The following is a 25521-nucleotide window of genomic DNA, read 5'->3' on the forward strand; positions in this document are numbered from 1 at the left end:
AGCTTGGTGGGTGTTTTTCCCTGCTCAGCACTATCTGAGGGGGAGTTGCCAGTGCCTCTCCAGTCTGGAGCTTCCTCCTCCCTCTTGCCATGTTCCATCTCGGTGGTGACGATTGGCAGGAGGTGCCAGGTGGTTTGCAGTTCTCTTTTTATTTTCCATTATTGCTCATTCTCATTGGAAAGTGGAACTCTCGAAACCTGCTGCTGCCATTACACTGCCATTCAGACCCAGGTGGGAAGAGTCTAGTGAATGACAGCATGGCCACTGGCTTGAGAGAATCCTGCAGAGATTCCTCCTCTGCTCTGCAGCAGAGCAGAGTCCTTTGCCGATGGGGTCTGTTAGTTTGGTGCTTTCACTTTTACTTTGAGAGTTCTTCACTGGAAGCTGTTGTAGAGGGAAGCTTGTCAAGGCTAGTGGAGAAGATTGTTTAGTATTGAGGAGTAGGAGGGAAGGACTGATTCAGGTATAGAGCTTGAGCTGGCAATTATCCTTGGGCTCTGCACTGGTACAAGTTGAATCTTAGAGGGTCAGTAGCATAGTGGACCTCAATAGCCTAGCTACAAACCTCAGTCCCATGTAAAACAGCATTAGTTGCTCCTGCTGCTGAGTATGACAGAGAAGAAACTTAGAGCCTACTGGGCATCTACCTCCTACTTGCCCTTGCTGCCTCTATTTTCCTCTAGGGAACAAACCTAATAACTTGGTAGACCATAGGCTTCTGTGTTCAAGCATTATATTTCACTAAATGCAGCTCATTTACAACATTTCCATTTTAGTGTCTTGTTGGTTTCATGTAGTTACCATCAGTTCTAACTCAAGAGAATGCATATCATCATGTATACAGATTGTACATTTCAGTCCTATGACCATGGCCCTGGGAGAAGAGAATGGGGGGGGCAGAGTCTTTTATCTGGTTCCCAATAGGACAGGCTCCTCAATTAGAGAGCTGAAAGTGACCAGACATTGGGTTGATGGGGAATTTGGTGTCTCTTTAAAACTTGATGTTAACCAGGCTTCAGGTGGTTCTTAATGCCACTTTTGAGATGCTCCATCCTGAATTAATCTGCTGCATCTGCTCTTCTGGGGAGCTCATCCCACACACTCCTGAAGCCTCTAGCAGGTCAGGCCTTACGGACAAGGGCTTTAGAGCTAATTCGAAACCAAATGATGTTGGGACCTCAATTTGGATTTGCTTGGGCCCATCAACATTTATAACAGAGACTTGGAGCTTAGTATCCTTCATCTGCTTTATCCCTATGGAGTCTGCCCATCAAAAGTCTCCCCAATTGTCTGAAAAGGTTCTGAAAGTCCTTATCACTTTGGGTTTTTGAACGTACTCCTGTCCGGCAGGATCCACCCAACCACAGCCCCGTAACTGGTAGTACCCTATCTCTGGAAGAGCTTCCCTCTTTCTGACTCTCTGATGGGGATGCTCTGTAACACCAAGTGAGGGTGGAGAGGCTTGCACATAACACTGCATATGGATGGATTGCTCTCCCTTGCACTGTATCCAGCTGTGACCTCTGTAGGTCCCTCAATCAGTTTATACCTATTCCTTTGATGGTACCTAAGAGGAAACTCATGGTGAATTGAAGGAGCCATTTTATTTTCCCCTTGTTTAATGTCTAATACTAACTACAGAATCTGGGGAATTTTCCTTAGGCAAAGCCAGGCTTTCCCTTCCAGCCTTTCCCATGTCATTGGACTAAATGCCATACATGGATTTCTCTATATTTCCTGGTGTAAACTCTTTGGCTAGCAGCATCAGAAATATAAGGAAATAAATACTTCTGGCTAACATCTCTTCTGTTCTCTGGTTTGGATACTAAGTTGTGGCATGGAACACAATAACCCAGTCCTGTCTTTGTGCTTCTAGGAGGCTTTAGAAACTGCTTAACCCATTGAATCCCCTTCTAATCACTGAGGCAAGTTCCTGGGGGGGGAGTGTCTGTTTAGAATAGCTGTGGCTAACCTCTGTGCTTGTTTTTACTTTATTTTATTTTGCTTCTTGACTTTTTAAGTAGATGAATAACAAGATGCTTTTCCCTCCTCTAGAACGTATCCTCCCCTGAGAGTTCCCCTGCGCATAGGCCCGAGTCCCTGTCACCCGAGGTAGTTATCACACCATCTCAATTGCACTCTGAGGCTGTGTGTGTGTGTGTGTGTGTGTGTGTGTGTGTGTGTGTGTGTGTGTTTACCAGAGGTTCTGGAGGGTGGGGTGGAGCGAGAGTGAGGAAACTGCAGAGGAGAGTGAGAGAACGGGAACGGAGAGGGAGGTGGGGCCCTAGTCACAGTAAGAATGTGGAGAGACTGCAGGATTGTCAAGGAAGACTAAAGAAAATAAAGTGGATTTATTTGGAAAACTGGGATGTATTAATAATACTGCAGATGCTGGTGGGAAATGGAGGCAAAGTGTTAAGAACCAATGTCTTGGTTACTGGGGTGAAAGGAAAAAGGTCTGGGGGCCCTGGAATTATAATAATTGGCATCAATTTCAGCTCAGTAGAAGTGGTTTATATGGTGTTTACTTCTTGTAGCAGTAAAGGGGCAATTTCGATTGAGGGAGGAATAGGAGAGCCTTGTCCCTGTTTAAACTGAAGGATGTTGGAGCAATGAGAACTCTGTCCAGAACCTTCAGCATCTTCATCACTCATTGGTTTTGATCAGCTTCTTGGGACAAGGTCATGTACTTGACCTGCTGTGTTCAGACAAAATCATCACCTCACTGCAGCCTAAGTCCATCAAGCAAGTACCAGGGAAGAAGAGTCCAGATAACAGCAAAGCTGGTCTAAAAATGTGAGGAAGTGATACAGTCATGATTCCATTCCTGGGAACAGAGCTGTAATATAGCAGAGGATATGCCCTTATTGATGGAGGTGCCCAAGTGCTGTAATACAGTGAAAGGGATGCAGTTGGTGCTCGTTACCCAATGTTCCAGGGGACTGTAACATGGAGGGGGTGCAGCCGTGACTCAATGCAGGAAGTTCCTGGGAGCTGCAATATAGCAGAGGAGATGCATTCAATGGCTGTGATATAGCAGAAAGGACACGGCCATGTTTTGGCTCCTTAGCACTGTAATAAGAAAAGGGGATGTACTCCTGTTTCAGACCTGGAGGTTCCTGGAGACTGTGATTTAAAGAGAGGATGCATTTGTGTCTTGGTTCTGGAGGTTCCAAGGTGCTCTGAATATAGCAAAGGAGTTGCAGATGTGTCTCAGTGCCATTGGCTCCTATGGGATGTGACGTGTCAAAGGGGACACAGTTGTGTTCATTGTCTGAGATTCCCAGAGCTGTAATATAGTGGAATGCGGGATATTGTCTTGGTGCTGGAGGTTTTCAGGCGCCATCTTGTAAAAGAAAGAATGTGTGTCAGTGCCCAGAGTTCCCAGGTACTGTGATAGAACAGAGGATGGCAGTTATGTCTCACTGCTGTAAGATGCTGAACTATAGTGCAGATGAAATGAATGTGTTTGTACCAGCGGTTCCCAGGTCTTGTAATCAAAATGATTGCACGTGGCTTGCGGTTCCTGGGCAACGTACTGTCATAGTAGAGAGAAATTGTAGGTGGATGCTTGCAGTTTTCATTACTGGGTATTTGGATAGTCAAGAAGTTGTCTGATAAGACAGCTAGTGAGCAGTGAATGTCCTTGAACTATTCTTCACCTTTAGCGGACGGGTAGTTTAATACCATGTGTTAATGTTGCATGGGTCCAGCTGAAGACATCAGTTCTTTTTCAGCAAGTGCCTAGATTTGAGCACTAGGGTCAAGGATACCTTTTACAGCAAACCCAGTTGGAAGGGAAAGGGCCCAGCAGACTGGACAGCCATGTTTGGATTATTCTGTAATGCTCAATTCCCAGCCATTTGCTACTTAGGCTCTGTGTACATGGGATTATTTAAAAAAAAAAACAAAAAAACACCACCTCAGGTGACTTGGGCTTGTGGGGTTCATGCTCCGGGGCTGAAAAATTCCTGTGTAGACACTTGGGCTGGAGCCCAAGCTCTGGGACCCTCCACCCGGGCTGGAGCCCAAGCTCTGGGACCCTCCACCCTTGCAGGAACCCAGGGCTCGGACTCAAGCCCAAGCTCGAACATCTACACCGCAATTTTTAGCCCTGCAAGCCCGAGTCAGCCGACCTGGGCCAGCCGCAGCTGTGCTGCGGGGATTTGATCCCCATGTTAGATGTACCCTTCAGAGCAGTGAAAGAAAGGACCCAGGGAGATCAAGAGAGGAGCTGGAAAGGAGTGAGTTGTCTTTGGAGCAAGTGTTTCCTGATTTTAAACGTTTCTTTCCCCACCTGTGTCTATCCCTTTTCCTGTTTTCCCCTCCCTCTCCCACCCCATGTCTTTGTTGATTTTCTAGCTCTGCCTTCGAACAGACTTGGATTTGGCAAAGGTGGGCTACCTGGATTCCAGTGCTAACACCTGTCCAGAGAGGCCATCGCTGCTGAGCTCGGTCCACCCTGATCTGGCTCCACAGTCCTCCATTCACTTCACTTCTGAGACCAACTTCCCAGGAAAGAGTGGGGAGGCACAGCTGCTGCTAAGAAGCTCCGATCAGGCTTTTCGGACAGAGTTTAATTTAATGTATGCCTTCTCCCCTTTGAACGCTATGCCCCGTGTAGATGGATTGTTGCGGGCTTCCCCTCAGGTGGGAGACAGGAAGCCCCTGAGTTCAGAAGGGGGATGTTGCAGCTCTCCTGCAGATGGATACTTCAGCAGACATGAGCCGGGACTTCTTAAAGAGACATTGCATGGATCCATGTCTCCAGGTGGTGAGCGGGTTTGTGAAGGAGTCAAATCTGCTCCCCAAAACCCACCACAAAGGAAAAAGGCAAGTATTTCCTGCTAAAGAAATCACAGATGACACTAAATTGAGAGGAGTGGTAAATACCAGTGAGGGGAGGAATAACCCAAAGGATCTAGAGAGAGTAGAACCATGGGCAGAAATAGCTAAAATGAGATTCAATTTGGAAAAATGAAGCTAATACGTCTGGGGGGAAATAATCCAAACTCCCGTGCTGAGTGGGAGTGAAAAAAGGCTGAGACAGACCTGTGGAAAGGAGGCAGCAAGTTGGGCAAGATTTTAAATGAGGTATGGCAGCAGAAGGGCCCACTGAGAAGTATCATGTCCAGGAGCAGGGAGAGAAGAGTGGTACAGTTTCACCTTGGTGAAATAGAAATAGCTTGCCTAGGTGACGATTAATCTGGGCTGTAACGCTATACATTCCTACAGCAGATTTTTACAGAAAATCATTTGATCTTGATTTTAAAATTATCAGTGATGGAGAATCCACTGCAACCCTTGGTAGATTGTTCCAATGGTTAATTACTGGTTTCAGAGTAGCAGCCGTGTTAGTCTGTATTTGCAAAAAGAAAAGGAGTACTTGTGGCACCTTAGAGACTAACAAATGTATTTGAGCATAAGCTTTTGTGAGCTACAGCTCACTTCATCGGATGCATCATTACTCTCACCATTAAAAATATATGCCTTATTTGCAGTCTGAATTTATCTAGCTTCAACGTCCAGCCATTGGATCACGTTACATGTCTGTTAGATTGAAGAGCCCATTATTAAATATTTGTTCTTTTTTGAGTGCTTGCTCATGTCGATTCCATTCTAGGTATGCATGTACCCATGTGTGTGGTTGTTGGAGTTTTTTGCCTTAGTGGTATCCGTAGGGTCGGCAGTGGTGCCCCTTGAGTGCAGTACTCATGTGCCAGTATATCAGGTGCCGCCAACCCTACACCCTCTCAGTTCCTTCTTACTGTCCATGGTGGTTAGTCAGAGCGCCTTTCCTTGCATCGCAAGGGCTAACAGGTTGACTTCTACTGACTTCAAGCTTTAGGGCCTTGTAAATAGTTTGTTTCTAGTAGTTAGTGTTAAGTAGTTAAGTTTAGTTAGCAGTTAGAGTCCCAGCAGGGACTTCGCCGCAGGCGGGGCATGCCCTGATCTCCTGGGTTTAAGCCCTGTGCAGACTGCAACAGGCCTATGTCAGGCAGTGACCCCCATAGCAGCTGCCTCAAGTGCTTAGGGGAGTCGCACATTAGAGACAAGTGCTAAATTTGTAAAAACTTCCAGCTTTGCACACAGAAGGAGTGGGATATTCGGCTACGGGCTCTTCTGGAGTCCACCCTTCATCTGGCTTCCGTGCTGTCCCGCCAGAACTCGCTGAGTGCCTCGGTGCACAGTGTTCCCTGGCACTGGGTTCCGCCCAACACCATTCCCTGTTGCTGGTGCCCAAAAAATAAGACCCAAAAGCATGTCTCCATGGCACCAGGGAAAAAAGGCCATGAGTCATTGGGCAAGGGACATGCTTCGGGCCACCAGGCCACTCCAGAGCCGCATGCTTATAGCTCCCTGGTTGGAGCCCTTAGCCCTGTGAAAGGTCCACCACCAACTCCCAGGAGCGATATGGGACCAAAATCCCTGGCAGCACCGACACCTTCATAGGCTCCCCCGGGTTGAGAGCGCAAAGGCCTCCTCCCATGCCGCTGATGCATTATGTTCCCCAGAAACCAGCAAAGGCTCCCCAAGAGGACAAATCAGCCACTAAGATCCCTCAGGGGCCAGTGGAGCACCGCCAATCCCCTGAGATAAAGCAGCATACTCCACCTTCGTGCTGAGGCGCAGCCCAGACTCTCTAGGGCTCACCCTTGATCACCAGCGCCACAGTCGCCGCCATCGCGACACGGATTGCCTACAGCAAGATGCGGGTCTCCATGCTACCGACACCACTTGCTCACCCACCAGTCTTCTCGGTGCAGGTCCTGGTTATCTGCCTCATGAGAGCACCCCCCGTTGTGTCTGCAGTCCCCCCAGCACTGCACCCCTCACTCCAGGCACCAGTCGGCAATGGTCAGCAAGCAAACTCAGGCATCAGTGGTGCCACGATGGTCACCGGAAGGGGAGTCCTCTGGCACGGAAGTCCAATTCAGCCCCTCGCCTAAACTGCACCAGCACGAATGGGCACCTGAGGCCACGTCGACAGCGCTGACTTGACAACATGACCAAGTGGCCAGTGCAGTAGCCTTATTAGGGCACATCGGGAATGCCGCTTGTGGCAATGCCCCCTTTACACCGCTCATCAACCACTGCCTTGGAGCAACAGTTGGCAGCACTGATGGCACCGGGCTCTGTGCACGAGGCACGCTAGGTAGTCGAGGCAGAGGAACTGCGCCCACTGCTAAGCCTCCCTCCCCCGTGGGAGAAGATGCCCTGGAGCCTCCGCCGGCCATGTAATCACCATCCTCATCCCCAGATGAGGCAGTTTGAGGACCTTGAGGGCAAACCCACTGGATGGTTTCAAAGAACACCCCATCCTGCTGCGTCAGGTGGCCGAGAACTTGGGCCTGGAGGTGGAGGAAATGGCTGAGTAGGTGGACAACTTTTTTAATATCCTGTCAGCTGTTACCCCAACCTGTGTCGCACTACTGGTGCATGATGGTGTCTTTAAGACTGCCATGGACCTCTGGCAAACTCATTCTTCCCACCTCAAAAAGGGCCGAAAAGAAATACTCTGTCCCGGCCAAGGGGTTTGAATACTTCTATACCCACCCTCCCCTGGGCTCGCTGGTGGTCTCTGTGGCTAATAAAAAAGACAAGAAGGGGCATACCAGTTCAGCTCCCAGGAATAAAGAGGCCAAACAGTTGGATCTGTTTTCGAAGAAAAATTTATTCGACAGCCAGTTTGTAGTTCCGGGTGGCAAACCATCAGGCCCTCTTGGGCCAATACAACCTATGGGACCCCCTCATTAAGTTCAAGGAGTGCCTTCCTCAGGGTTTGGCCCAGGAATTTGGCATCCTGCTGTAGAAGTGCACTGCGGCTGCCAGATGTTCCCTCCAGATGGCGTGGGACACGGCGGACTTGGTAGCCAGCATGGTTGCGTCAGCAGTGATAATGAGGCGAAGCTCCTGACTTCAGACTGCAGGTCTCTCCCAAGAAATGCAGACCTCCATCAAGGACCTCCAATTCAATGGGAACGGTCCCTTTTCCGACCAGTTGGATGCAAGGCTGCAAGATCATTAATGATCTGGAGGATGGCATGGATTGCACCCTCAGCAAGTTTGCAGATGACACTAAACTGGGAGGAGTTGTAGATATGCTGGAGGGTAGGGATAGGACACAGAGGAACCTAGACAAATTAGAGGATTGGGCCAAAAGAAATCTGATGAGGGTCAGCAAGGACAAGAGCAAAGTCCTGCACTTAGGACGGAAGAATCCCATGCACCACTACAGACTAGGGACCAAATGGCTCGGCAGCAGTTCTGCAGAAAAGGACCTAGGGGTTACAGTGGACGAGAAGCTGGATATGAGTCAACAGTGTGCCCTTGTTGCCAAGAAGGCCAATGGTATTTTGGGATGTATAAGTAGGGGCATTGCCAGCAGATCATGGGACATGATCGTTCCTCTCTAGTCAACATTGGTGAGGCCTCATCTGGAGTACTGTGTCCAGTTTTGGGCCCCACACTACAAAAAGGATGTGAAAAAATTGAAAAACGTCCAGCAGAGGGCAACAAAAATGATTAGGGGACTGGAACACATGACTTATGAGGAGAGGCTGAGGGAACTGGGATTGTTTAGTGTGTGGAAGAGAAGAATTAGGGGGGATTTGATAGCTGCTTTCAACTACCTGAAAGGGGGTTCCAAAGAGGATGGATCTAGACTGTTCTCAGTGGTAGCAGATGACAGAATGAGGAGTAATGGTCTTAAGTTGCAGTGGGGGAGGTTTAGGTTGGATATTAGGAAAAACTTTTTCACTAGGAGTGTGGTGAAGTACTGGAATGGATTACCTAGGGAGGTGGTGGAATCTCCTTCCTTAGAGGTTTTTAAGGTCAGGCTTGACAAAGCCCTGGCTGGGATGATTTAGTTGGGGATTGGTCCTGCTTTGAGCAGGGGGTTGGACTAGTTGACCTCCTGAGGTCCCTTCCAACCCTGAGATTCTATGATTGGCTAAAGGACACCAGGGCCACCCTTCGCTCACTGGGCATGCATACACCGCAGCCTGCAAGAAAGCAGTTCCGGATGCCCCTGCTGCCTAGGCTTTTGGCAGTCTCGTCAGGGGCCAGAAGTGCTCGTTTTGAGGGTGCGGTCGAGAGCAATGCCGCAGTCACTTTCCAAGATCCACCCTGCTCTTACCTCAACCGTCTTTGTCCCTTCTGTTTGTCCTGGTCCCAAGTCACCTCAGACCATTGGGTGCTGGACATAGTGTCTCATTGTTACATCCTTGCAATTTTTGGCTGCCCCTCCCTCTTCGGGACCCTTCTCATGACCAACTCCTTGTTCAAGAGAATCTCCTGCGCCTGGGGGCAGTGGAGGAGGTCCCTTTGGACATGAAGGGAAAAGGGTTCTATTCCCACTCTTTGCTAATCCCAAAAGCAAAAGGTGGGGCCTCAGATCCATTCTAGACCTGCGACGCCTTAACAAGTCTCTCACGGAGTTGAAGTTTCACATGGTCTCCCTGGCCTTCATTATCCCCTCCCTGGATCTCGGGGGAAGCAGTGAGAGATAAAACGGCATCTTTTAAAAAGTGGAAGTCAAATCCTAGGGGGGTAAATAGAAAGGAGCATAAACACTGCCAAATTAAATGTAAAAATGTAATAAGAAAAGCCAAAAAGGAGTTTGAGGAACAGCTAGCCAAAAACTCAAAAGGTAATAACAAAATGTTTTTTAACTACATCAAAAGCAGGAAGCCTGGTAAACAACCAGTGGGGCCCCTGGACTGTCGAGATACAAAAGGAGCACTTAAAGATAGTAAAGTCATCACAGAGAAACTAAATGAATTCTTTGCTTCAGTCTTCATGGCTGAGGATGTTAGGGAGATTCCCAAACCTGAGCCGTCTTTTGTAGGTGACAAATCTGAGGAATTGTCACAGATTGAAGTGTCACTAGAGGAGGTTTTGGAATTAATTGAGAAACTTAACAGTAACAAGTCACTGGGACCAGATGGCATTCACCCAAGAGTTTTGAAAGAACTCAAATGTGAAATTGTAGAACTAATAACCTGGTTTGTAACCTGTCCTTTAAATCAGCTACTGTACACAATGACTGGAAGACAGCTAATGTAATGCCAATATTTAAAAAGGGCTCTAGAGGTGATCCTGATAATTACAGACCGGTAAGTCTAACGTCAGTACCGAGCAAATTAGTTGAAACAGTGGTAAAGAATAAAATTATCAGACACATAGAAGAACATAAATTGTTGTGCAAAAGTCACCATGGTTTCTGTAAAGGGAGATCATGTCTTACTAATCTGAGTTCTTTGAGGGAGTCCAACAAACGTTTACAAGGGAGATCCAGTAGATATAGTGTACTTAATTTTCCAGAAAGACTTTGACAGGGCAAGAAGGAACTGAAATGGTGTAGGATTGGTGGCGCCTGATATACCGGCGCATGAGCACAGCACTCAAGGGGGCGCCACTGTTGACCCTATGGATATCACTAAGGCAAAAATCTCCAACTACCACGCACATAGGCACATGCACACCTAGAATGGAATAGACCATGAGCAACACATCTCGAAGAACAGTTACAAAAGGTTGGTAACCATTTTTTCCCCATGTAGGGCTCTGTAGACTAATCAAGACCCCCCCTCCCCCCAACTTCTTTGTTTAGCTCAAGGAGCTCCATGTACTTATGAGAATCCTTTAATCATTCTCATGGCTCTTCTTTTAACCCTCTTCAATTTATCAACATCTGTCTTGAATTGTGAGCACCAGAACTGGACACAGTATTCCAGCAGCGGTCACACCAATGCCAAATAACAGAGGTAAAATAACCTCTCTACTCCTTCTCAAAATTCTCCTGTTTATGCATCCCAAGATTGCGTTAGTTCTTTTGGCCACAGTGATATACTGGAATTTCATGTTTGGCTGATTATCCACCACAATCCCCGAATCAGAGTCACTGCTTTCCTGGATAGACTTCCCCCAATCCTGTAAGTATGGCCTACTTTCTTCGTTCCTGGATATATGAATTTACATTTAGATGTATTAAAAGACACACCTGGAGCCCAGTTTACTAAATGATCCAGATCACCCTAAGTCAGTGACCTGTGCTGCTCATTATTTACCACTCCCCCAATTTTTGTGTCATCTGTCATCAGTGATTTTGTTTTCTTCCAGGTCATTGATAGAAATGTTAAATAGCATAGGGCCAAGAACCAAAGCCTGCAGAACCCCACTGGAAATGCACTCACTCGATGATCTCCTGTATACTGTTAGCCAGTCTTTAATTCATTTAATGTGTGTCACGTTAATTTTATGTCGTCGTTTTTCATCAAAAGATCATGTGGTACCAGGTCTACGTATATTTTGTCAACACTACTATATCAACCAAATTTGTAAACCCATCAAAAAAAGACATCATTAGTTTGACAGAAACTATTTTCCCTAAACCCATGTTGATTTTTATTAATTACATTACCCTCTTTTAGTTTATTATCGATCAGCTCCCATATCAGCTACTCTGTTATCTCGCCCAGGATCAATGTCAGGCTTACAGGTCTATAATTATTCATTTTCCCTTTTTAAAAATTGGCACATTAGCTTTCTTCCAGTCTTCTGAACCTGTCCCATTGCTCCAAGACTTATTGAAAATAAAACTTAACGATCCAGTGAGCTCCTCAGTCAGCTCTTTTAAAACTCTTGGATGCATGTTATCTGGATCTGCTGTTTTTAAAAAGGTCTGACTTTAATAACTTCTGTTTAACATCCTCCAGATATTCTAAAGGAATGGAAAGAGAGTTATCATATGAGACTATGTAATGTGTTTTCCCCCCAAATACAGTTGACTTATAGAATCCTTTGCTTTGTGCCTTTGACCAATAATCATGAGTGTGGCAATTTTGCAAAAGTTTCCCACTTTTGCGAAAAGTAGTTCAGTTCTTCTGGTGTTAACAAGATTGCAAGCCTTGAATTGGCCATTGGCTGCTGCTGCCTTTTTAATCACTTTGTCAAATAGATCTGCTCTGAACAGGATGAGATGACGCAGCTTAAAATGCTACAGGCTATGTCTACACTAGGTTTCGCAACAGTGCTAACTCTAGTGGAGCAGAGCCAATGTGAGCAATTGTGAGAATATTTTTGCAAAATGTTAGTGATGTAGATATGCATATGTATTAAAATAAAATGCTCAAACAAGACACCCCACTGCATACGTTTCACCCCTCGGGGCAGGATGAGAACACAAATATATGACAGATGTTCATCACATTGTTTAATGCAGTGCTGGAAGGTGCTCAGATCCTGTAGTGGTGAGCATGAATATATAGAACAGAAGTAGAGAACACTTTTGTTTTCAGCTTTCAGAGTGCTGCAGATCTTTGTACTGTGTGGACCTGTATTGCACAAGTTGTCAAGATGATGCTGGAGATTTGGTAACTGGACAGAAGCCATTGAGGCTTTTGACAATTGAGGAGGTGCAGGAGGAAGTTTGGGATTGTGGAATAAGCACACTACTAACAGCATATTTCTTCTGAAATGATCATCCATTAAATAGTTAAGTGTGGAAAAATACGACAGTCACTAGTCACTGAACTATTGTTTCAGCCTATCTGCAAATTCAAGAAGACATGTGACTCCAATATAAAAGGATGCAAACTTTGTTTTCTTTGTACACAGAACTAGAAATGTACATTGTTCTAAATTAACATTTAAATTCTGCAGCTCAATTCTGAGGCTGGGGTGGATTCTATGGTAAATTTGCAATCAGTTCATGGGGTTCTCATTATAGGCTTAAAATTCATAACCATATTTTTCATAATTCCATATTTCTCAGTAATATCATGCTAACTGTGATTTATTGATGGTATCTAATCTGTCACATGGGATTTTTCCCCTGTTTTGAAACTGATTTGGTGTATGATTCTTACAGACAAGTCATTTAATCTCTGCTTCTATCCCATCTGTAAAATTCCTACCTTCTTCCCAGGGGAAGCTTCATTCATGTTTGTAACATGCTTTGAGATCCTTGAATGAAAGGAACTATAGAGATGCAAATCATCTCTTGTTTTTCATAAAGTCTAGTCCTGATTATAGCTCAGGGATGCCCTATCCTGCAGTTTTATGCATGTTAAAAATGTGTACTTTTATATGTAGTCACTGCTCCTAGGGCAGCAAATGTAGGGATAGCATCCTCCTCCCCCCCCCCCCCCCCCCCCGGGACCTGCCAACTTAGTGATTTGTCTGTTCAGCTAACAGCCTCAGTCTCCCAGGCTCATGGTAATGTTTCTCTCTCAGGTTTCTCTGCTGGAGTACCGCAAGCGAAAACAGGAAGCCAAGGAGGGAAGTGATTCAGTGCGATGCACAGTGACTGCTACCCGACAAGGCAGCAACAGCTCTGTGACTGACACAGATGCCAGCAATGTGCAGGGCTCAGTATTCCGAGCCCCATCCTCCCCACAAAGTGGCTTCTCTCCCTCACATCCCCCCCTGCCTCACATAGAGGAGATCAGCCCATCAGACCTGAGAGTGGCTAGTTCCTTGACCTCACACTGCAAATCCCAGGAGAACATCAGCAGTAGGTGGTGAGTGTTCACTCTTCTGACAAGGTTGTTGTTGCTTCATAGGAAGTCGGTCAGACTCTCTGCTTGGGGCTTTCCCAAGAAGATGTGTATAAGGCCTACAAATAGAATCCATCCGAAAGTCAGACAGCACTGGCAAGTTTCTGCTCACCTTGGATGGATCCTGAGTTAGCCTTCATATGGAATGGCTCTAGATATATCTCCTGGCTTTAGAACAGGGCCACAGCACTGATTCTAGTCGGCTATATGAGTTGAATTCTACAATATAAACACAAGTGATCCCAGCAGCCTCTTGAGCCAGCCCAATTGTCGATTAGATGCCAAATATCCATGGTGGAAATTAAAAAACAATGTGAAGTGTCTTTTCTTCACCAATTTTTCTTTTGTTGGGCTTATTCTCCAGACTCTAGGACCATGTGTTTGCCATGGGATTTGCACCTTAGCGTTCTACTGCCAGACCTTGACTCTCACTGTGTGGGCTGCTGTGACATCTTAATGCTAGCTTTTATTGAAAAAGAAACGAAATAATACACCTCCCCATGACCTGCGAACAGAGACTTACACCTTTGGCACGATGGCACATGCGGGAGATATGGGGCAGCACTTGGCACATCTCTAGTCTATGTCATGTGCAAATATCCTAGAGCATAGGTTCACAAACTGTGCACCAGGAACCTATGGTGGTCCACATGGTGCTTGCCAGGGTTCTGTAGAGAGCTGGTGTCACATGATGCTGGCCTCACTTTATTTCCATCTGCTAAATTGCATTAAAAGTAGGGCTGTCAATCGATTAAAAAAAATTAATCGCAATTAATTGCACTTGTGGCACCTTAGAGACTAACAAATTTATTTGAGCATAAGCTTTCGTGAGCTACAGCTCACTTCATCGGATGCATTTGGTGGAAAATACAGAGGGGAGATTTATATACACACACAGAGAACATGAAACAATGGGTTTTATCATACACACTGTAAGGAGAGTGATCACTTAAGATGAGCCATCACCAGCAGCGGGGGGGAGGGGGGGAAGGAAAACCTTTCATGGTGACAAGCAAGGTAGGCTATTTCCAGCAGTTAACCTTGCTTGTCACCATGAAAGGTTTTCCTCCCTCTCCCCCCCCCCCCCCCCCCCCCGCTGCTGGTGATGGCTCATCTTAAGTGATCACTCTCCTTACAGTGTGTATGATAAACCCATTGTTTCATGTTCTCTGTGTGTGTATATAAATCTCCCCTCTGTATTTTCCACCAAATGCATCCGATGAAGTGAGCTGTAGCTCACGAAAGCTTATGCTCAAATAAATTTGTTAGTCTCTAAGGTGCCACAAGTACTCCTTTTCTTTTTGCGAATACAGACTAACACGGCTGCTACTCTGAAACCTGTAATTAATTGCACTGTTAAACAATAATAGAATACCATTTATTTAAATATTTTTGGGTGTTTTTTCTAAATTTTCAAATATATTGATTTCAATTACAACACAGAATACAAAGTGTACAGTAGCTTACTTTATATTTATTTTTGATTACAAGTATTTGCACTGTAAAAAGAACAAGAAATAGTATTTTTCAATTCACCTAATACAAGTACCATAGTGCAATCGCTTCATCATGAAAGTTGAATTTACAAATGTAGAATTATGTACAAAAAAACCTGATGCAAAAGTTGAAAAAATCTAAAACTTTAGAGCCTACAAGTCCCCTTAATTCTATATCTTGTTCAGCCAATCGCTCAGACAAACAAGTTTGTTTACATTTGCAGGAGATAATGCTGCCCACTTCTTGTTCACAATGTCACCTGAAAGTGAGAACAGGCATTTGCATGGCACTGCTGTAGCTGGCATCACACGATATTTACATGCCAGATGCGCTAAAGATTCATATGTCCCTTCATGCTTCAACCACCATTCCAGAGGACATACATCCATGCTGATGATTGGTTCTGCTTGATAACGATCCAGAGCAGTGCAGACCTACACATGTTCATTTTCATCATCTGAGTCAGATGCCACCAGCAGAAGATTGGTTTTCTTTTTAGGTGGTTTTTCTGTAGTTTCCATATGGGAGTGTTGCTCCTTTAAGACTTCTGAAAGCATGCTCCACACCTCATCCCTCTCAGATTTTGGAAGGCACTTCAGATTCTTAAACCTTGGGTCAAGTTTCTAAGGTGCCACAAGTACTCCTTATCTTTTAGCTATTTTTAGAAATCTCACATTGGTACCTTCTTTGTGTTTTGTTAAATCATCAGTGAATGTATTCTTAAAACAAACTGAGTCATCGTCCAAAACTGCTATAACATGAAATATATGGCAGAATGCAGGTAAAACAGAGCCAGACACACATAATTCTCCCCCAAGGAGTTCAGTCACAAATTTAATTAACATGTTTTTATTAACGAGCGTCATCAGCATGGAAGCATGTCCTCTGGAATGGTGGCCAAAGCATGAAGGGGCATATGAATGTTTAGCATATCTGGCGTGTAAATACCTTGCAATGCCGGCTACAACAATGCCATTCAAATCCCTGTTCTCACTTTCAGGTGACATTGTAAATAAGAAGTGGGCAATATTATCTCCTGTAAATGTAAACAAACTTGTTTGTCTTAGCGATTGGCTGAACAAGAAGGAGGACTGAGTAGACTTGTAGACACTAAAGTTTTGCATTGTTTGTTTTATTTTTGAGTGCAGTTCTGTAACAAAAATCTACAACAAGTTGCATTTTCACGATAAAGAGATTGCACTACAATACTTGTATGAGGTGAACTGAAAAATATTTATCATTTTTACAGTGCAAATATTTGTAATAAAAATAATATAAAGTGAAGAATGTACTATTTGATTCTGTGTTGTAACTGAAATAAATATATTTTAAAACTTAGAAAAACATCCAAAAATATTTCATAAATTTCAATTGGTATTCTGTTTAACAGTGTGATTAATCCCGATTAATTTTTTTAATCGTGATTAATTATTTTGAGTTAATCGCATGTGTTAACTGCAATTAATCAACAGCCCTAGTTAAAAGGCAAAAAGAAATTCTTTTCCTGATACTAATTCTGTGTGTAGGCAATTGCTGTAGTTGACATAGAAAGGGAAGGGAGGTGGGTCTGGGCAATGCTGTGTAGGAAGTGGGGTCCACAAGAGTTTCTATTAAGATTTGGCTCACAATGGAAATGCCTGAGAAGCCATATGCTGGAGTAAGTTTACTACAATGACAACCCCACAGAAAGGCATGAAAGGAAAGAGTTTGTTCTTTCAAAAACCAGCGTGTGTTGCCCTTCCGTCTCAGTGATCCACACACAATGGAGATGTTGGGAGAAGCTGGGATTGGCTGAGCTGGGGCCCTGCACTTAAATGATTGCTCACTTTATAGCCTGTCTTGTAAAGGTTTAAAAGCAACCCCCTCACCACACACACACACACACACACCTGTGCCATCCCCCGCTGCTGGGATTGGGGCATGGCTGAATGCAACTGCCAGGCGTAGGGATGTGAGACCACCTCTCCAAATGGCAGCCAGGCTCCCATGTCCATCTTTACATTACCTGCTTCATTCCGCTGCTCTGGGTCTGGTTTCCACTATGGCATCATGAGCAAGTATCACGGCATAAGGCTGGGGGCCACAGTGTCATGTGGTTACCAAGTGTGAAGTGTTATCGGTATCTGTTTAAAATTGGATTAACCAGTTTTGCTACCTTTCTTATCCTATTTCCTTCTTCCCTGGTTCTAGTGGATGTGGCTTGAGAGCGAACAGTCCCATTTCACTTTTAAATGGTGTTACAGAAGGCTCATGCTAGAGTAAAGGTTATAAAACAGTTTCATCCCGCTCCGTTTACACCTGTTCACAGTTCCCTTGTACATTTCCAGACATACTTGTTGGCATAACAGGGACAGGAAGAAGTGGGAGCTAAAATTACTTGCTGTGATTTTGAGAGGTCTCCATAGTTTTGCTGCATTCTACAATATCTGCAAATAGCTTTCATTTAAAAAAAAATAAGTTTCTATCTCTTTCAGTTGCCAAGATACAGCCATCACAATGTAAACAGATGTGCTGCTGCCCTGTTAACCCAGCCTTGCAGAAAACTGTCTCCAGCCAAACAATAGCAGCAAAGAAGGTGTGAATTCACCCCCCTCACCCCATTCACCTCAGTGAGGAGTGAACTCTGCCCCTACCCCATTCACCTCACTGAGGTGTGAATTTCAGTGTCCATTTTGGGCCCTCAAAATGCTAATGTTGAGAACAAATTATATTTTCCTTTATTAAAAAAAAAGAGAGAGAGAGAGAGAGAAAATAAATGCAAAAACCACTTAATACAACGTTGTGGTTGCACAGTTTAATTTTTATGTTTCCTGTCTAAGCTCCTGCACAATGTTAATCCTGCTACACTGCACATCTGTGTTTTATGCTACATATTTAGTGTAGAAAAATCATGGGCTTTCTGTCATTTATGTACAGTGCCTAGAATAATGTGGCATCTCACCGATCCGTGATTGGGGCACCCAGGCACTACTATATTACATATTAAATAACTAGAATACACATTTAGAAACTGTATGATCCACTGGACAGACTGTTACTCAGGAGACCTGGGTTCTGTTCCTGGCTCTGCCGTTGGCCTGCAGTGTGACTTGAGGCAAGTCACTTATCTCTTGTTTTCCTCTTTGGGGCTGAGATTTTCACTGTGTGTTTGGACTGTGGGTAACACTATGTTGTACCAATTTTGTGTGGGCCTCTAAGTGCTACCGTATTAAAAACAAAAAAATTCCTGGACAAGGAAAACAGGAATGGAAAGTAGCATTTATAGGCAAAATGGCTAAGTTATCACTGTTCCAGGAACCTTGCTTTTGCTGATTATATTTTAACAAAGCTACCTTAATGTTGTATTATTATAGTGTGTTGCATTAAACTGCTTTTTTGGTGCAAAAACCCCTCATTTCCATATGATGACTATATCTAGACTTATGTATCCTAGGATTTCCAAAATGCTGTTAAATTTTGATACTCTTTTTCTGAGAGAGGAGGACCCAAACTCACTTAGACTACAATGAAACAATTAAATATCTCACAATCATTTGACAACAAAGAGCAGAGATCTCATTGCCCCAGTGAAAGTACTTTAGAAAACACTTCACAGTAGTCCTATTTGGTAGCCAGCAACTGACAGAGTAAAATCCACATCACATAAGCAGTGCAGTACCTCAATTCTCATAATTGTCTGGTGAACCCATTCTTCTACCACCTCTGCACGTCTGAATGGCAGGGACTTGCACTCCAGCACTGACTTCATGCTAATCGTTCTAAGCAGAATATTTTAAGAGCTTAAAAACAAAGCCCTCTTTGTAAGTGTATCAAGGGGCCCACAACCCCCACACCTTGGTCATTGTGCTCAAAGATGTGTAGTAACAGCCCCCAACTCTCTTCCAGGATGGTCCCCACATCTGTGGAGCGGCTTCGAGAGGGCCGTGGTATTCTTGAGAAGGTTCTGCGCAGTGGTGCAAAGATATCCCAGAGAGGAGAGCCCTCACCAACAAGTGACAGCACTGCTGAGAGAGATCCAGGTAAACAGATGAGCCTTTTGAAGGAGAGCTGCATTTCATACTTAGGTGGAACTGACTCTGTTCAGAATAGATTTAGCTGTGGGCTTGGCTCTCAGGGTAAGAGTGGCACCTCCATGTTTGACATCACCAGTATCCTATGGGAGCCTTTCCTTGAGCACATTTTCCTCCTGAATCAAACAAGAACCTTAAGTCTGCTTCCCTCACCCTTCAGGCCTAGAAAGCCTTGAAGTTGACTACAGCATTCGATATAAGTAGGGGCATTGCCAGCAGATCAAGGGACGTGATCGTTCCCCTCTGTTTGACATTGGTGAGGCCTCATCTGGAGTACTGTGTCCAGTTTTGGGCCCCACATTACAAGAAGGATGTGGAAAAATTGGAAAGCATCCAGCGGAGGGCAGCAAAAATGATTAGGGGACTGGAACACACGATTTTTGAGGAGAGGCTGGGGGAACTGGGATTCTTTAGTCTGCGAAAGAAAAGAATAAGGGGGGATTTGATAGCTGCTTTCAACTACCTGAAAGGGGATTCCAAAGAGGATAGATCTAGACTGTTCTCAACGGTAGAGATGACAGAACAAGGAGTAATGGTCTCAAGTTGCAGTGGGGGAGGTTTAGGTTGGATATTAGGAAAAACTTTTTCACTAGGAGTGTGGTGAAGCACTGGAATGGGTTACCTAGGAAGGTGGTGGAATCTCCTTCCTTTTGAGGTTTTTAAGGTCAAGCTTGACAAAGCCCTGGCTGGAGTTGGGGATTGGTCCTGCTTTGAGCAGGGGGTTGGACTAGATGACTTCCTGAGGTCCCTTCCAACCCTGATCCCACAACTATATTACAGATTTGCTCTTTGACTTTGGACAAACCACCCTTGGCCTGTTTTCCTGTTCCTGTACAATGGGGATAGTACTGGCATCAGGAGGCTGGTGGAGTTAATTAGCTGTACAGTTCTCTGAAGATACCAAGCACCAAATTTCCTCACAAAAAGTAAGCTGAGAATTATAGACACTTTAAACTCAGGAAACAGGTAGTTAAGGTTCCAATCATAGTCTTAATTCTGCCCCTTTATTTCCTTCCGCCTACCAAGTGAAGATCCTGGTCAGTCGTGAAATTCGCCTGACCTCTTGCTTATATCATTTTCAAGAATTTGACCTTCAGTTACATGTAGCCATCCTTCCCATCTCTGGGTATAGGGGAGCCCTCACTGTGTGTCAGAGTTCTGGGGTTTGAGGGAATCAGGAAAGGGGTCCCTGAATGCTCTCACCTTCTGCTTACTAAGACTCTGGATGGATCTACAAATATAACAAATGACCCTGAGATGTCAGGGTCAACTGAACTGAACTGAGCTCCTTCAAAACCACCTTAGTGGTGTACCTACCATCATCAGACAAAGGCCTGAGATTAACAAACTCAGGCTATATCAGAGCAGCAGGGAAAGTAAGTACCAGGAGCACTGTGATATTATGGTTGAAATCCTGGCCCAATTGAAGTCAAAGGGAGTTTTGTCATTGACTGATTTCAAAGGGGCTGGGATTTTACCACAAAAGAGACAGTGGTCTTGTGGTTAAGGAACTGGACTTGAACTCAAAACGTCTGGATTTAATTCCTGGTTCTTGGAACTGGTCCTAGTGTGACCATGGGCAAGTCACTTAATCTCTGTGTCTCAGTTCCCCATCTGCAAAATGGAACCTTTAACCTTTCTATTTAGATTTCAGACTTTTTGGGGGCAGAGATTATCTGTTACAATGACCAGCACAATAGGATTCTGATCTCACTTGAGACCTAGAACAAATGGTTGTGGACATTATTAAGCAACTTAAAAATACTGGAGAGAGAGCAAGCTTTGCCCCCAGTTGCTTATATGTAGAAGCTCACAGGAGAGGCATTCCAACGGATCTCTCTGTCCATTGGTAGCTTGTGGAAGGGGCTGAGTATCTCAGGTAGCCAGGACCCAAGTCGTGGGGTTTTATAGATCAAATCAACACCTAGATTGCACCTAGAGGTAAGCTGGGAATCAGTGCAGACTCTAGAGAGCAAGCATTATGTTCCCTCCAGCTAATGCTAGTTAGCAGGCTTCTGCATTCTGCACTAGCTGAAATTTTGAAGTGGTTGTCTTCTGCCCCCACACAGCTGGAGGAAGTGTCTCCACCTCCCCTTACTGAAAAGCCATGTTCAATCAGCATCACTGTGCTAGCTATTGTTTTACAGCAAGTTTTTTGAGTTACAAATGGACAAGGAGTACTTGTGGCACCTTAGAGACTAACAAATTTATTTGAGCATAAGCTTTCGTGAGCTACAGCTCACTTCATTGGACTGGAAGGGACCCTAAGAGGTCATCTAGTCCAGTCCCTGCACTCATGGCAGGACTAAGTATTATCTAGACCAGAGGTGGGCAAAATACGGCCTGTGGGCCACATCTGGCCCATGGGACAGTCCTTCCTGGCCCTTGAGCTCCCAGCCGGGGAGGCTAGCCCCCAGCCTCTCCCCTGCAGCCTCAGCTCGCCATGCCGCCAGCACTCTAGGCGGCACGGCTGCGAGCTCCCACCAGGCAGCACAGCAGTGCGGCTGGCTCTGGCCAGGCGGCATGGCTGCCAGACATGCTGCTTTGAGCAGCATGGTAAGAGGAGCAGAGGGGGTTGGATAAGGGGCACGGGGTCCCGGAGGGCTGTCAGGGGACAGGGAGCAGGGGCGGTTGGATAGGCGTGGGAGTCCCGGGGGGCCTGTCAGGGGGCGGGGCTGTGGATGGGGGCAGGGAAGGCAGGGGAGAGGGGGTTGGATGGGGGCGGTTGGGGCGGGGGCTTCCCAGAGGGAGTGGTCAGGAGACAAGGAACAAGGGAGGTTGGATGGGGGGGTTCTGAAGGAGGTAGTCAGGGGGTGGGAAGAGGGAGGGGGCGGGAGCCAGGCTGTTTGGGGAGGCACAGCCTTCCCTACCCGGCCCTCCATACGGTTTTGGAACCCCAATGTGGCCCTCAGGCCAGAAAGATTGCCCACCCCTGATCTAGGCCATCCCTGACAGGTGTTTGTCTAACCTCTTAAAAATCTCCAGCAACAGAGATTCCACTGCTTCCCTAGGCAATTTGCTCCAGTGTTTAATCACCTTGACAGGTAGGAAGTTTTCCCTAATGTTCAGTCTAAACTGCCCTTACAGCAATTTAAGCACATTGTTTCTTGTCCTAGCCTCAGAGGTTAAAGAAAATAGTGTTTCTCCCTCCTCCTTGTAACAGCCTTGTATTTACTTGAAAAATGTTATCACCCCCCCCCTCACTCTTCCCTTCTCCAGACTAAACAAACGCAATTTTTTTAATTTTCCCTCATAGGTCATGATTTCGAGACCTTTAATCATTTTTGTTGCTCTTCTCTGGACTTTCTCCAGTTTGTCCTCATCTTTCCTGAAATGTGCTGCCCAGAACTGGACACGCTACTCCAGTTGAGGCCTAATTTTGCGTCTTGCTAACAATACTCCTGCTAATACATCACAGAATGATGTTTGCTTTTTTTGCAACAGTGTTACACTGTTGATTCATATATATCTTGTGATCCACTATGACCCCCAGATCCCTTTCCACAATACTCCTTCCTGAAAGTCATTTCCCATTTTGGATGCGTGCAACAAATTGTTCCTTCCCAAGTGGGAGTACTTTGCTGAATTCCATCCTATTTACTTCAGACCATTTCTCCAGTTTGTCCAGATCATTTTGAATGTTAATCTTATCCTCCAAAGCACTTGCAACCCCTCCCAGCTTGGTATCATCTGCAAACTTTATAAGTGTACTCTCTATGCCATTATCTAAAACATTGATGAAGATATTGAACAGAACATGGGGAAGTCAACCTCTTGGTCTGTGTCTTGTATCCCAGCACTGGTACTGCTGTGGCTTCCACCTTCTCCAATATTCAGAACCTGACACCAGTTTAAAAGGCCATGCCATGTACCAAGAAGTCATCTGTTAAACAACATAGAGTGGCGTTGCTGTTAGCACCAGACTCAGTACCTTTGAAGCATAAAAACTCTTCTAAAACCAAACCAAAATCATCATTGGTACAGTCTTCTGCAACCAGTCAAGGAAAATGCCTAGACCACACTTCGGTACTGTCTCCGATATCCCTACATGTACTGACTCCTGAGGTTTCCTATCCAGAGTCCCTCATACTGTCCAGGTGCCTTTCGCAGAAGGACCTTCAGATTCTGCGTCTCGATTGCTGAGAGGTACTGAGACACATTCCCCACTGGTACCAACATACTTCCCAGAGTCAACTAAGAGGCATTTTCAGCCAGTACCAACATATCCTCTTGTGGAACTATCTCATCAGCCAGCGAAGTCTCTGCTTCCATACTAATGCGGTTACCAGACCCACTCCAGCCCCCAGTACCAGCATAGTCTCTGATACCAGCACCATTTGTCGCTCAAGTGGACACAGGAGATGACACTGCATCTGATTCCGAGAAGTCCATACAGGGCTCCTCCACCTTCCCATTCCGGCTTCCCTCCCTTGAGGTGCACCCCAAGGAAGAAATTCCCAGCAGGAGATATACCCAGCAATCTTGGGGTCCTGACTTTTCTCTTATGCCCCACCACTATGGGCTTATTAGAACCCCTGGGCCTCTTATAGCAAGGAGTTCTACACAGTTCCATCTCATAAGAAGGTATGTCAAGAACAGCAATCACCGACCCTAGTTCCTGCTCGACCGGAGGACTTATAGAGGATCAAGAGCCAGGTGGGGAAGAAGAAAAAAACATCCTTCCATAAATCGTCCTTGCCATACAAGGCTGTTATGCCTCCCCCACTAATGATTTCAAGGCCTTCTGAAATGGATCGCAGAGGCCTTGCAAATCCCATTGGAAGAGATACAGGAACCCAACATTCCCTGCTGCATATGCTTCCTCAGGGCAAAATTGCCTTGCCCATCAGTGATGCTCTGCTGTCTCCAGCCCTTAAGGTGTGAGGTAAACTCCAGCTACTCTACCACCTACTTGTAATTGTGCTGATTAAAAAATGCAGTATTCCACCCAAAGGCTCAGGGTATTTTTTTTTCTCCCACCCTCAACCTAACTCCCTGGTTGTGAAGGCCTCTGACAAAAGAAACCAACGTCAGTCCTGCTCAGCGCCATCCAAGAGGGAGCTAAAATGGTTAGATCTTGGCCACAAAAGCTGCTCCTCAGCCTCTTTGTGGTTCAAAGTAGCCATTTACCAGGCCCTGATGGCAAAACATAATTTTACAAATCGAATTTTTGTCTTTTGCGCACCTGCCACAGGACCAGAGGGAACAATTTCAACCACTGATAATGGAACCCCAGACAATCTCCAAAGCTGCTCTCCTGGCCTTGCTCAATGCTGCCAATACAGTTGTATGTTCTGTATCTATGGCAGTGGTCATGCATCAAACTTCTTAGTTCCAGTTTTCCCCAGGAGGTACAAAACACTGCTGAGGACCGTACCTTCAAAAGACCCAAGCTGTTGAGTGAGGCCACAGACAGGTCCCTTCATTCACTAAAAGTCTGCTGTGCGACACTGTGATCTCTGGGCATCTATACGACTGCGACAAAGAGAAAATATAAGATAAGAGGCAGTTCAGCAATCTTGCCCACTATTAACTCATGAAGCCAGCTGAACCCCCATCTCCCCCCCAGGAAGAAGCCTATATTCACCAAGAAGGGGCCATCCTTCATAGTCAATGACATCTTAGAAGCAATCATTTTGACCTGTTGGTTGAAGGTCAAGCACTATCTCCTATTCCGGATCCTACAATGCATCTTTCTCCCATGCACCCTTATGGAGATTCTCTCAACCACTTTGTCCTTCTGGGAACTCATCACCTCAGACAGATGGATCTGGACAGAGGTGAGTTCTACAGGCTGTTCCATCCAGTTCAGCTCATCCTGCGTGCTCTCCCTTTCTGTCGATCTTCAGGGACCCTTCACATGAGTCTCTTGAGGCAGGAGGTTCCTACCTAGTCGGACCTGTTCCACTGGTCTTCATCAGGAAATGATCCTATTCCCAGTACTTCCTCGTCCCCAAGGAAAATGTGGGTGAAGACCAGTTCTGGATCTCAGGACTTCAAATGTCTTTATCTGCTCTCAGCAGTTCAGAATGGTCATTCTAGCAGCACTACTTCCCTCCATGGATCCAGAAGATAGGTTGGTTTGTCTCCATTGCCTTTAGAATGCTTATTTTCATATAGCCAGACGCATCTTGTACAAATATTTACTACATTTTGTTGTTGGCAGGGACTGCTGCCAATATCATGTCCTGCCCTTCGGCCTCTCCACTGACCCAAGGTCTTTATCAAAGTCCTCTTGGCCATCACAGCCTATCTCTGCCAGATGGGAATAATCATCTTTGCTTACCTGGACGATTGGCTTCTGAAGGGTCACTCGTTTCTTGAAGTACAAACAGCAACCAACAAGGGCCCTATCCCTGTTCCATTTCCTTGTCCTCTGCCTTGGCATGGAA

At 45.5% G+C, this 25521-nt stretch overlaps 1 protein-coding gene across 15 annotated transcripts in view; it reads left to right on the top strand.

Annotated features, from left to right (window-relative positions):
- Positions 1 to 25521, top strand: part of SETD5 (SET domain containing 5) — a 164723-nt gene that overhangs the window by 117343 nt on the left and 21859 nt on the right. For 8 of the 15 annotated variants that reach the window (XR_006283002.1, XR_006283003.1, XM_043519859.1 and 5 more), the window contains 4 exons: positions 2056 to 2112; positions 4363 to 4833; positions 13240 to 13526; positions 18945 to 19078. Coding sequence is in view for 9 of the 15 variants with exons in the window: in XM_043519859.1 (XP_043375794.1) it covers positions 2056 to 2112; positions 4363 to 4833; positions 13240 to 13526; positions 18945 to 19078 (949 nt within the window). In the remaining 6 variants the exon portion in view is untranslated. Of the gene's footprint in view, positions 1 to 2055; positions 2113 to 4362; positions 4834 to 13239; positions 13527 to 17533; positions 17635 to 18944; positions 19085 to 25521 lie in introns of those variants that run through there. The other 7 variants (XM_043519857.1, XM_038408361.2, XM_043519856.1 and 4 more) reach the window with 5 other exon arrangements.

Source organism: Dermochelys coriacea, chromosome 7, assembly GCF_009764565.3.
Source record: "Dermochelys coriacea isolate rDerCor1 chromosome 7, rDerCor1.pri.v4, whole genome shotgun sequence".
In the NCBI taxonomy this organism is placed as follows: domain Eukaryota; kingdom Metazoa; phylum Chordata; order Testudines; family Dermochelyidae; genus Dermochelys; species Dermochelys coriacea.